Here is a 13,625-nt window from a genome sequence, read left to right as displayed (position 1 = left end):
TTTTATTAAATAAATGTGGATAATGAAATTGAAACTCGTAACCGCTTGGTCATCAATGCTCTGATATCCTATCAGAGAACTATCTCAATTTAATAGTTTAAGTTGTTAATTGAAGTATTATGATATGATTTATATTATTTTATTATAAATTTAATTATCCATAAAAAAGTAAAAGAAAAGAAGGGTATGGTAATGATATACAATCACGGGGAATTGGATACCTTACAAACAAAAAGGAAAAATAATAATTAAACGTGGTCCATGCAATTCTAGGGAGTGGGAGCACTGAGGAGGGTGCATGTCGACACTCTTCTCTCTTGTATATTCGAAAGAAAAACAAGAGAGAAATATATGTATTCCATGGCTTCAAGACCAATGGAAATGAACTACTTTTCTTTGTATCCCTTTCTTTATTGTCGTCATTGATTACGCCTATGAACCCTAACCCTACTACACAATCCCTTTCTAGCTAGAGTGGGGACTTTTCTTCTTCTTCTTCTCCTCTCTCTCTCTCTCTCTCCATCTCCATGGATATACTCTCAGGTTTATGTGTTGGAAAATCTTGGCATCTAGTTTGGTTTCATTACTTTATTATCCTGCATGTGTAGTTACCATCGGTGGGTGCTTTTGAACTTGTTTGAACCCTTTCAATACTGTTTTCATAGAGTGTTAGGTTACATAATCTTGTACCACAAATAGTGTTGAGGTAAGCATTTTAATGCTCAAGAAATATATATTAATGAACTCCAAACTAGCTAGGTTAACTTTTATAGTGATATGTAGTACGTCCAAGTCATTTTTGTTCTTATTATAATAAAAAAGTCATTTTTGTTTTCCATTTTTTTTAACTTAAGCTAAGTATTCAACACAAGTGGGGCTAAGGTCTTAGGCTATTTAGCATCTTAATTAGTCATCACTTCATGGTTGAAGCTATGAATATATCTCATGTAATTTAGGCGGCCTTTGAGAATGCCATCAAAATACTATTTATTTAAACTTTTTTTATTATTTTTAAATCATTTTAATTTGCTAATATCAAAAATAAAATTTATAAAAATTTACTTAAAAATTATTTTTTTTTTCAAGTAAAATATAATTTCAAAGCATAATCTATTACACTCGCTAGAAAGGGTACAAAATGCAGTTATTATAATGAGTGTTTTCTAACTTATGAAATTGAAGCCATAAAAATGGTATAAGACGGTCCAAAATATTAATGTTAGAGATGTCTCTCTGCAGTGGTACTGGCTCTGTGATCTAGTGTAAGCACCTTACTAATAGCTAAGACTCTCCAAGGCAGCCCTGACTAGCTATCTAAGGCAGCCCTGACTAGTTCATGTCCAAGAGTGAAGTACTTCAGTGGCTTGTCTTTGTTGAAGGATAACAATCCAACAACAACTAAGCTTATTCTACAGCTCATGTCTACGGAGATTTTTCAGGGGTTTAGGTCTACGGTAGTTTTTATTTTTTAAAATATTTTTTTGTGTAAAAATATATTAAAATAATTTTTTTTATTTTTTTAAATATTTTTTAATATTCGTATATCAAAATAATTTAAAAATACACAAAAAATATTAATTTAAGTAAGAATTTTTTTAGATATTTTAAAAAATATTTTTGAAACGTAAAAATAAATAAGGTTGAAAATTAAAATTTGATCAATTCTTTTTCTAGTGCTTATGCTTTTCGAGTATGTTTATGAGTATAGTAATAATTATCTTTTAATATGTTTTTTTTGTTTGAAAATGTATTAAGATTAATATTATTTATTTATTTTTTAAAAAAATTATTTTTAACACTAACATATTAAAACAATCTAAAAAAATAAGCAAACATGATTCCAAACAACACCTAATCTACAACTCTACAAAAACTACATAGTCTTAGCTAAGCCCTGCCCTACCAACTTAACTTCTGATATAAAACAAGTCTGGCATTTTTTTCCCACTAGTGTGACAGGAATGTGTAAAGCGTAGGCATATTTAATTTTGTTTTTTATAATATGGTTGGTGAAAGAATAAATCAATTTATGCTTCCATTTTATTGGAGGTGTTTGATATACGTAGATGCGGTGTGCATTTTTTTCCACTTTAAATTTCAAAGTTTGGTATAGGAATTAAAACTAACAATTATTAATCTAAAGATTTTTAGGGATCATCATTAAACATCTATATACTAAACATTGAACAAATCTAATATATTTGTAGTTTGCATACATATAAGACTATAGAATATAAAATATATTCTTTAGCTTGGCCTCTAAAGAATTAAACCAGTGTATATTTTTTTAATTCGGCTTCCTAATTAACTTAAATTCTCATCTCGCGTCCCTTATAATTATTGATCACATTGACAGTAGGCCATCAGATTAATTAATTAAGGAATTCACGTAGAGTGCTCTCTCCACATAATTAAGTTAGGATATTATTTTTAAAAAAAGATTTGGCCTTCGAAGGGTCGGTATCGTTAATTTAGGGGATTAAGATATAGTTCAGGTAGCTGTATATACTCGTTGTCTTCAATTATTGCTTGCCTTAATTAAGATAAGGTTGTGATTATATCATTTAACTCTAGATTAATCATTTACTAGCACTTTAGATTATGGATCCAATTTTTCTATGTTCATTGCGGGATTCACAAGAATGTGATTAAACAGTATACGTTCACATGGATGGATTACTGACTAATCATTTGTCTGTCATTGCTGTTTAACCTAAGATTTGGCCTCTTTCATGTGCAGTATTATTGAACTTGCGTGTGTTGGCTGACAATGCCTCAAAACCATTTTTAAAGTGAGAAAATTACTTCTCTTCAATGCAAAGAATTAGTTATTGTTGTGTTTTAACTGTTTGGTAGGGTGTTGAAGTGTGATTGAAACTATGTTTTGCTCTAATCATAATTTTAAAAGTGTTTAGTTAATCAAAAAGGCATTCCAAAATCAACACAATCAATTTGGCATGCAACTCAACCCCAGTAACCTACATTCAAAGGCATCTTGCGAGCTGGAAACTCTTAAGAAAATTCATAGATTTTGTGATACTATTAATGGACTAGCGAGAATGCCATAAAAAAGGTAGCACCAACAGGTATATGGATTTATTTACCTGTGAGACTGCATGCATCTAGGATTATGGAATAATATATAGCTATTTCTTGATTATAGATTTGCACCAACAGAAATGGCCAACTCAAACGAAAAGATTAATTTCACAGTTCAAGGATATCTCAGTGATTATTCAAGCATCATCATGTAGAGCTAAATCTCACCACATCACTAGAATATGCAAAAAAGAATATTTATGGCTACAAAGAGGACACATACTGTATGAACTTGATCAGAAACCCATCAACTATTTCAATAATGAAGAGAGTGATATGAGATTTTATCTGTTGTCAACCTCTCCATTCATTGTTCCAATACTGCAACCAAATTAACTTGTAGGCGCTAGTCATCTTAAAAGAGGCCAGGAGCATAGCCTAATACAAGCTGATATATATATATATATATATTAGATGATAGCAATAGTTGGAGAAATGGCTAGTAGGTAGAGAAGGAAAATAAAGTAACCACATTCGACATGATGTATTTAACATAATACTCAGATGACCTGTGGTGTATTGTGGCATGCAGAGTACTGTAATTCATGTCTTCTTGTTCTCAAACTAGCATTCTAGTTTTAACAAGCAAACTACAGTACTTGTCCTTTTCATCATTCATAAGGGCTTAGTGAAGGTCAACACAGAGATTCAATGGGATTCCAATTATGATGTCATTGGGAAAGAAATTAATTTGGTCTGCTAAATCATGAAATTGTGATAAGAATGAGAAGAATACATGAGACCAAAATAGTTTTAAATTAATTAGCATGTTTTTGAAGTGCAAGAAATGTTAGATTGAAGTGAAAATGACATAAATATAAGTAAATTACAGTGCTAATACTTTATAATTTATCATGTTAGCATCAAAGAAAGGGACAAGTTTGTAAAGGAATCCTTCTATCATAATTATATTTCATTGAAAACATGGTCATAAGAGCGTGTAATGAAATAGTGAAGTGAACAAAAAGTTGATTTAAAAAAAAAAATTAGCACAGTAATAATACAGTATATAAAATATTTTAAAAAATAATATATATATATGATTTGGTATGATTTGGTAACCAAAAACTATATTATTTTTTTAAATATTTTCTGTACTATTTAATCGTTTCAACTAAATATTTAATGATTAAAGATAAGTAACAACTTGCAACTAGTAGGTATTAGTATCACTATCTTAGACTTTGTGGTTATCTTCTAATCAACTAAACATGGTTACTGCTAATCACAAAAATAAAATAAAATAAGTGTTTAAGTTATTTGTATAATGATGATTCGTAAGGGAATTAATGAGGATTAATTGGCTATAAAGAACACCCCCTCCAAAAACAAAAAAAGAAAAAGGTTGTAAAAAGAAGAGACCTAGACATGGAAACAAGAATCAGAGATAAAATAAATAAAGAGGGCAAGAAATAAGAGAAAAACACTACCTTTAAAGCTCTGCTACTTTGTCTGCTAAACCTGTGGCAAACCAGTAACAAGAAAAACAACCTAGATACCAAGCTAAAAACAAGAGAGAAAGAGAGAAGAAAACAACCTATAGATTATATCAGGTTGCTAATAATCTTACAGTACTAAGTTTATGCACAGGAGTCAGGAAAGGTTGTTATACTATGCTATAGTCTATGTACTTAGATAAGGAAGATCAGAGAGAGAATAGTTAGTACCCAATGAGAAAAGATGTTGGAAACTAATAAAATCAGTGAGAAACCACGGCATTGATACATAATGACGAAAACGAAACCAGGCTCTACAAAAACAAAAGAAAAGAAAACATGGAATCTTGGGAAACAAGGTTGGATCTATGTCTGATATGTCTATATCTATTGACATGCACTACATATATTTATACAAAGTGAAAACGAAAGACAGTACTTGAAACATTGGTGGCGGCTAGAGCTAGCTATCTCTCTCAAAGTTTCTGATGTTTTCTGGATGATGGCTAATAAATCCTTTGAAACCCCCCAAACTTTCAACAAACCACTTGTGTACTATTGTAGGCAGCAATATTAATTCATTGATAAGATCCTTTTCATTCCTCTTTTATTCATCATCACCATCATCATCAAGTAATGACCGGTGAAGGAGGAGCATAATTTGTGGTTTCTGGGGTCTTGGAGGTAGAACATCAAAGAAATGAAGATATCTAATGTAAAAGAAGTGATCAATCAGCTAGTTTTCTTGATATGCACCTTCTTGTTGTGTTTGTGGATGGAAAAGTTTAGAATTTTGGACCTCATAAGGAGTCAATAATCAGATATCTAAATCCAAGGACATGGAGGATGATGATGGTGATGATGACTTCCCTTTGTGGAGAAATTGAGTGGTGGAGGGTGGCATTGCTGCTAGTGGGGTGCCTCTATAGAGTCTCAATTGGTGGAGAGGATGTTGCAAAGACTGTGAAGAGAGTTGAGGAGTAGGCTGCAATGCAATAGTAGCATTATGAGGTAATGTTGTTGCTGCTGCTGTTGTTGAGGACAATTTGTGACCATAGTCATCGGATTGATCAGTAATGGGGCAGTCCATGTTTACACCAAACAACCTTAGTCTCTTTGCTGCTGCTTTCCCTTGGACCACCGGCACCGACTCATACACCACTGGCTCTACAACCCCACCTCCTCCTAGCTGCCATTGCACCATCCCCATGCCAACCTGTTGCGGGGCTGGTTCTAATGCTGCTCCTGCTCCTGCTGATGATGTCATGTAAAAAACTGAACCAGAAGATGAACAAGGGTTTACCACATTGCTGTAATTACCATAACCATAACCATAAGAACTACCACCAACTTTGTAACAAGTATTTCTATTAGGATTAGACAAGTGAAGGTGGTCCCTTGGCAAGACTGGTACTGTTGGTGGGCGCATGAGTAAAGGGCTCCAAGGGATTGCTGAGAAATGGTGGTTGTGAAAGTGGTGTTGATGGCGAGAGGGGTCGTCCGGTGCGTCTGGCCGGCGCCTCCAATTAATGTATAAACGATCTTTACCCAATTCACCTACCCCTCTTTGAAAAGACACAATATCACCAGCATCAAGCTTCTTCTCCTTGACAAAACGGCTCCAACCTTTAGTCATAACATAGCTCTGGCTACTGCCCCAGTATGAATACCTGAATCTCCAAGCTTTACCATTCATATCCTCAAAATTCAGTAAAAGCCCCTTCTCATTCGATGATGAATCTAAAGGAAGGTACTTCTCTGCGTGCTGTTTTGGTATCACAAGGCGATTTAGCTTACCTACATCACTTGGAGTTACAACCTTATCAAACATGTGCTCCTTTTCTATCACCTGCACACTACTAGATTCTCCTCGGCCGCCTTCTTCTTCATCATTGACATCCATAAGGTCAAGTTTAGCGGCGTTTACAGCTACACTCTCATTAAATCTTGACGTATCTTGATCGACCTGGTCATACTTGTTACCTAACCAAGAACCTATTTGGTGGTTTTCATAGATTTGGCCTAAAACAAGCTGATTTCTTTGCTGAGAAGAAGATGATGAAGGAGATGAATTCGAAGATGAGTAAGAAGAAAAAGGGAGTCCTTTTCCTCTACTCATTTGATCTCCCTCACTAAAACCTGTCCCAAATTCCATTTCTTTGCTAATAATTATAAAAGATCTTGTCTTTTCCTTTTGCAAGATCTAATACTAGCAAGCTAGGAGAGGGAAAGATCAAAGTAGGTTAGCAAACTAGAAATAGTACCTCCTTCTATCCAAAAAAGAAAAGAAGTGGGGGTTGTGTTTAAAGGCAAATCGGTGGATCAAAACAGACAAGTACTAAAAAGTAACTCTTTTTTAGGGTTAAAGATTATTCTTCTTCCATAATCTCAATGACAGTACTCACTGCCATATTCTTTGACAAGCTAGAAGACTTGAAGAAAACCAACACTAGACAACAAGCTCCTTCACAGACGTTACAAAGGGTGCAAGTTCCTATCGTTGGAATGTTAAAAAAAATCAGATAGATAGATGGAAAATAAGAGTGAAACAAGGGTTGGCACATGTGTATGATTTTCTTACAAGGGTGCTTGCCTGGAAGCTTCTCAAGTTAGGCAATTTTGCCTTTCTTCCTCATTCTAAATCCTTGCTTCTATCTTCCTTGAGAGAGAAAGAAAAAAAAATAAAAATGGAGGGGTGTGTTTATATGTAGGGACCTCATGTATTATCTGGTTGGATTCATGTGAGCTTGTCATTGTCATCATCCTTGGTGGTATACATTATTTTCTTAATTTTTTCCATAAGATCCTAAAAAGGCCAGCTGTTTTGAAGAGCATGAGCTTCTAATTGCAATTGTTTTTACCCCAACTAGGAATATAAATTTTTGTTTGCTACTTACTTTATTGTTTCTTTACATGAATCTTCCTATTAATCTAATCCTATTGTATTAACACTAATCCTATGACCGATGCTAGGATTAAAGACTGTATTTCTTCCTTAATCATCGTTATTCAAACTTATGTTATACTAAGTGGAGTAAAATTCTTATGGATTTTCTAATCTAGATGTGGATGATATGTTTTTTTATACGGTAAAGATAAAGAAATAGATTTAATTTTGATGTGCGAAAATTCACTCTAAAAACGATCGTGCTAGCTATTATCAAGACAAAACTCCAACTGGGGTAGTCTTTATATATATATATATATATATATATATATATATATGTAATTATGAGTGTTACTGGACAAAATGTTACTAGGTGAGATTTGGTTTAAAGATCATATCTAACTTTTTGTTCTTATAAGGAAAGGAAGGGTAGAGGAAGGGAGAGAGGGAGAATAGAAGGAGAAGGTATCTATGATATCCAAGGGAGTAACTGGGGTTGTTAGGGTCTTTGACTCTGCTTTTCCTTTCATTTAATTCGTACGGACCACCCTCCTGCTTTTTCCCAACAGGAGAGAAAAAGGATATCAAGTTGGGGACTACAGTTTCCACTGCAGGGCCGCATGCAGTCACAAAAGGCCCACATAGGCCCGCCACTTATGTATTCCCAGATTTATGCCATGCTTAATGTAATGTCTCAAGAAGCATGGTTGTAAAACCCGGCTATGTACAAAACTTATTATCTAAAGTTAAATCTAGATTGAGTTTTAAGTTAACTCAAAAAAATTTGACTCGGTTAATCTGGCCAGGTTAACTTGTAACTTGTTCGAATCTGACTAGATCAATGAAACAATATTATTTTAATAAAAATAATTAACCCAAATTAACTCGATAATATTCCAAACCTTTTTTCATATCAATCTCCAAGTCATTTTCGATTAGGAAATTCATAACCCCACCATACATCTAGAAGAACCAGGTGAAAAGAGAACATCTTACTTTTATCTTTCACCAATTGAATACTCATGTGATTGTATTACAAAGATATGAAGTGATTGACATGTTATGAGTGTCTTGAATAATAAATTGATTGACTATGTGATGTACGAGGATCTTTAGGTAAGGATTATTTTTCTTAATTTTTATTATTTCTTATTTAGTTAATATTTCCGTTAATATTTTTATTTTTCTTTAGGTAAGGAAATATTCCGTTAATATTTCCGTTTGTATTTGTTAATTTTCTAGTAGTGCAACCCTCTACACCCTCATTTATGGAGAATAAAAGAGTAACATGAACATGTGATCATCCATCATCCAAACACTAAAAAACTCAAGTTTCTCGGCATACTGGATTATGGAGCATTATCAATATATATTAAAAAAAGTAATAATACATTCGATAGAAATTTATTATACATTTTACATCCATATAACCATTGATATGTTAAATAATAGATCTTTTAATTGACTATTACTTGTTGTATACTTATAAATTATTGTGCTTATATTTTCAAAGTAATTAATTAGTTATTGTCATAAGTTCAATTAATTAAATCAACAAACATATTTGCAAAGTAAAATAATATTTTTGGTAGTATAGATTTTTTTTAAAATATATTTATCAAAGCATTTTGGGACTACATTTTATGCATTTAAATTAAATCTTTAAGTACGTAATCTACAACTTATATCTTTAAGAGGATTAATCTCTTCCTCGCAACCCCACTTTGCATCCGAGCAGGCTTAAATGTCTTCTTAAATTTGAATATAGGTATTGATGGATCGACGTGTTTCATACTGAAAACCCTATTTCTCATAAAGCCTATAACTAGAATGGACCAAAAGAAAAAAAATCCATTATAGAAGCTCAACAAAGGCTGACCCATAGCAAAAGGGTATGCATTTTAGGACTACCATTTATGCCCTTAAATTAAATCTTTAAGTACGTAATCTACAACCAATATCTTTAGGAGGATTAATCTCTTCCTCGCAAGCCCACTTTGCATCCAAGCAGGCTTAAATGTCTTCTTAAATTTGAATATAGGTATTAATGAATCGACGTGTTTCATACTGAAAACCCTTTTTCTCATAAAGCTTATAACTAGAATGGACCAAAAGAAAAAAGATCTATTATAGAAGCTCAGCAAAGGCTGACCCATAGAAAAAAGGTATGGCAAGATGTCATGCCCAATTCCTCTAGGCTCGGCTATGCACTAAGCTCAAGCGCTAGTGGGTTTGACATCAACCCCTATAGACGCAATTGTGCGCTAAGCCAAAGCGCCTTTGAGTCCGGCAAGATACTAGAACCAACCCCTCTTGGGCTCGGCAACGCATCGGACCCAAGCACCTACGAATCTGGCAAGATGCCAAATCTAACCTTTATTGAGCTTGGCTATATGCCAAACCCAAACACATGTGGATCTAACAAGATGTCACACCCAACCCCTTTGGACTTGGCTATGCACCAAGCCCAAATACTTATAGGTCTGACAAGATGCTAAGACCCAATCTCATTGGGCTTGGCTACACGCCGAACCCAAGTGCCTGTGAGTCTAGCAAAATGCTAGAATTAACACCCTTTTAGGCCAAGGATTCCTTCGGATACAAGAATCCAAGGTGGGAATCTAATTCTAGGGTCATCATCTCTATTAATTACTTTTGTACTAGAATATGAAGGTTTTAATAGAACAAATTAGAATATAATCAATGATTGATGATTTTAAAGTTGTTTTACTCTTAGAATAGCTTGTATATAATATATGTTTGGATTCTCTTTTTAATTTTGCAATTAGACGAGCTATATGTGTGTGTGTGTGTGTTTTAAAGAAAAACTAGTTGTTTATGACCTTTATAATCCCATTGACGACTTCAACGGTCGAGCAGTTCATATTGGTTAAACCAATTGATTGACTAGTTGCTGCAGAAATCTCAAATGTTCATCATTGATGAATAAGTGATCAAATGGTTCATTTGGTCACACTAAACAGTCGTTTGGCTCATATAGAATTACAGTTTATTTTATCATATGATTTATCAATCCTTTAAATGTATGTTTAGTGAAGTGTGTGAGTACATTAAGCACTTAAAATGAATACTTAATCTAAGTCTTCACTTTGCTTCCCTTCTTGGATTGCTTGATTGATTTTTTCATGAAATTCACCATGTTTGTTGATATGTTCTTTAAATAAATTTGTTTGAAATCTATTCTCAACAAGACATATTATTAGTCCATTTTTCATTTTATTTTTATCATCAAAATATATAGAAACATAAATATTTGACCTAAAGGTCAACAATATTTCCGTTGTTGTTTTTCAATTTTCTAGTAGGGGGAAGTCATGAAAACTTTTCAAACAATTATGAGCTTTGGATGACTGCGTTATGGTAAGTGGTCATTGAGCTTAAATGCAATTGGACTCGGTATTTCCTGCAAAATAAGTCTCATGCCAAATAGAGGACAAATGTAAATATACGAAAAGAACTAATTAATGGACAGAAAATAGAAAATAGTAAGAGAACGTAGGAGAAATTGTGTTATGTTTATGAATGATCTTTTGTCATTTGAATTTGTTATGAACCTAAATGTCTTGAATTGGCTTGCATTTATTGATGAAGAGGTTAGTGCTCACCTCGTGGAGCATAGAGAGTGGCACTGCAAGCATTCGGTGTGTGAAGTTGCAAGTACCTCGTGAAATGCAGGAGCGGTACCATTAGTGGAGAGGTCGGTCGCCATTGGTTATGGTGATTGTTATGCCAAAAATCTTGTGTACAACCTGGTGTTGCAATAATGACATCTCAGGAATAAAAAATATTAAGGTGTGTGCCTTGTGTGAGGGAGAGAAGAGAGAGAAAAAAAAAGAAAAAAGAAAAGAGAAGATGAATATAAATGTTTGTTTAGGGGGAGAAAGTGTGTGTGGGAGAGGAGAAAAAGGGGAAAAAAATAAGAAAGAAAGGGTATCCTAGCTATTTGAGCATGGGCCTGAACGATCAATATTTGGTTTTTGGTATATTTTTTTTGTGCTCCATCATATTTCCATCATATTTAATAGAAAAAAATTATCCTTTTATATGTTAATATAGAAATGTATTTGAAGATATAAATATATTTGAAGATATAAATAGAAAAAAATTATCCTTTTATATGTTTGAAGATATCTCCACAAACAACAATAATTAAAAACATGTACATGTAAAATGAGAAAATTTACCATTTTAAATGTGAATATAAATATATATTTGAAGATATCTCCACAAATAACAATAATTAAACATGGAGATGTAAAATCTAAGTTTATTTTTATTGCAATATGAATAAACCAATATGATAATCGTATCTCTTGGTTAATTACTATCATCATTAGAAGTATTAGTGAAATTTAATTTCAAGTCATATGGAATGGCACCAAATTAAAGTGAAGTTAGTTAAATAGAATAATCTATATTAATAAACAAACAAACAAACTCACCTATAGCAAACTCAAGGAATCTACCATGAACTCACTTTAAAAGTTGGATCCCCATCTTTTTATTTTCAATAATGATGTTAAATGCGAGAGAGAGAGAGAGAGATAAACTAATTAATTAGAAAATGAATCTTGTAGTGCTAACATGTCTGTCTTTTAGGTCGCTCCCTCTCCCACTTGAATTCAATATAATGGACCAACCTTTTCTAGTGAATGCATGGTACACGTCATCTCCCCAAATAGGGTGACGTTTGAGTTTATTCATCTAATCAACAAAGTAATTATCACTTGCTATGATTAACTAATAATTAATGCTTAGTTAATGGTGGTTATTAGTGATTCTTTTGACTTGATTTAATAAGACCATTTGCCTTGCACCTAATTCGAAATCAGCCCCAACTTGTCATCCATCTCTCTCGTATCTCAAAAAAACACACCACATTTTGAGCTAATGCAACCCCCTGGAATTCTCCGTCTTACTTATTGTTTGTTCCCTTAATTTGTGATTAAGATATAGATAAATGTATTGTTGATTAAATATTCCAACTTCCTCGAAGTATCACCTGAGATTGTAGACAAGAACTTATTTGGTGCGACTTTGAAAAGGTTTTTTTTCACGTTTTTTTTGTTGGGATATTAAATCAAACTCAAGTTGCTGCTTTTGGGCCGCATGCAGGGTTATTATTTATGAAAGATATTTTAAAAAATATTATTATTATAGTGATCGAGTAAATGAATTTATCTAAACTAAAACTGTTTGATTAAATGGCACGTTGGTGCAGTGGATTTCAATACTGGGGGTGGATTGATTCGAGCCATGAGAAATTAAATAAAAAATGGGCTACAAGCTGCAGGGTGTGATCGAACTACCTAAGAGATTTGGAATTAATCCTTGATATAAGATTTAAAACTCTATATCTAGCATTCATCTTCTAATAGACTGTGTGTTGAACTCGTTCAAAATCTCTCAGAACTTAGTAATACAATAAAATTAATTATACAAAAAATAATGAGGAAATTAAGCCACACATCACTCTTAATAACAAAATTTAGTAGCCATGAAGGGGGAGATACTGTCAACTGTCATGTTGAAGAAATTTATCAAATTCAAATTGTTGACAGAGTCCAATGCATCATGTGGAGAATGCTCCTTAATTAAAATATACCTTGTCATTGAACCTTATTGATTGGGTGGTTGGGTTCTTATGCCATGTTATGACCATGAAGAACGCGCGCGAAAGGGATCTGCCTTGTCCTTCAGTGCTACTCCAGGGACTAAAATTCAATAATTGATGTTAATGCATGAAGTCTTAACTCAAGATTTGTCTTTTGTCCACAAAATTGTGGAGTCGAAATAAACTAACCTCGTGCCATCTGAATGTTGACAAGCCAAATTGGTTTTCTTTTCATTTCTTCATCATAACGTATCGTATTATCTACTTCAAAGCTGATATTCTTTTGTCTTTACGGCCTATTCTCACATCCAGCAGCCAAGGACCAGCTAGCTTCGTGCGTCAAAAATCAAAATAGTTTTTTTTTCTTTTTCTAAAAAAAAAACCAATAAACCAACCACAAATTGGATCAGGGTGGTATTAGACCGTTTTGATAATAAATATGAGGGGCACGCGAAACAAATTAATTTAGTCTTGTGCACTAAAGTAAAATTATTTATGTGCAAAACCCACAGACTTGCAAGTCCTGGCACAATTTTCTTCTTCTACTACTTCTCTGGGACAACATATC

The 13,625-nt window shown here is 33.2% G+C and overlaps 1 protein-coding gene across 1 annotated transcript; it reads right to left on the bottom strand.

The window, feature by feature from the left end:
* Positions 1–4,770: 4,770 nt before the first annotated feature.
* LOC18095998 (B3 domain-containing transcription factor NGA1) lies at positions 4,771–7,218 on the bottom strand. Its single transcript, XM_006370671.3, has one exon. The coding sequence runs from the start codon at positions 6,688–6,690 to the stop codon at positions 5,353–5,355; it is 1,338 nt and encodes a 445-aa protein (XP_006370733.1). The 5' UTR covers positions 6,691–7,218; the 3' UTR covers positions 4,771–5,352.
* Positions 7,219–13,625: the final 6,407 nt, after the last annotated feature.

This window comes from Populus trichocarpa, chromosome 1, assembly GCF_000002775.5.
Source record: "Populus trichocarpa isolate Nisqually-1 chromosome 1, P.trichocarpa_v4.1, whole genome shotgun sequence".
In the NCBI taxonomy this organism is placed as follows: Eukaryota; Viridiplantae; Streptophyta; class Magnoliopsida; order Malpighiales; family Salicaceae; genus Populus; species Populus trichocarpa.
The sequence above is the reverse complement of the archived record's forward strand: the minus strand, read 5'-3'. Positions and strand labels throughout refer to the sequence as shown.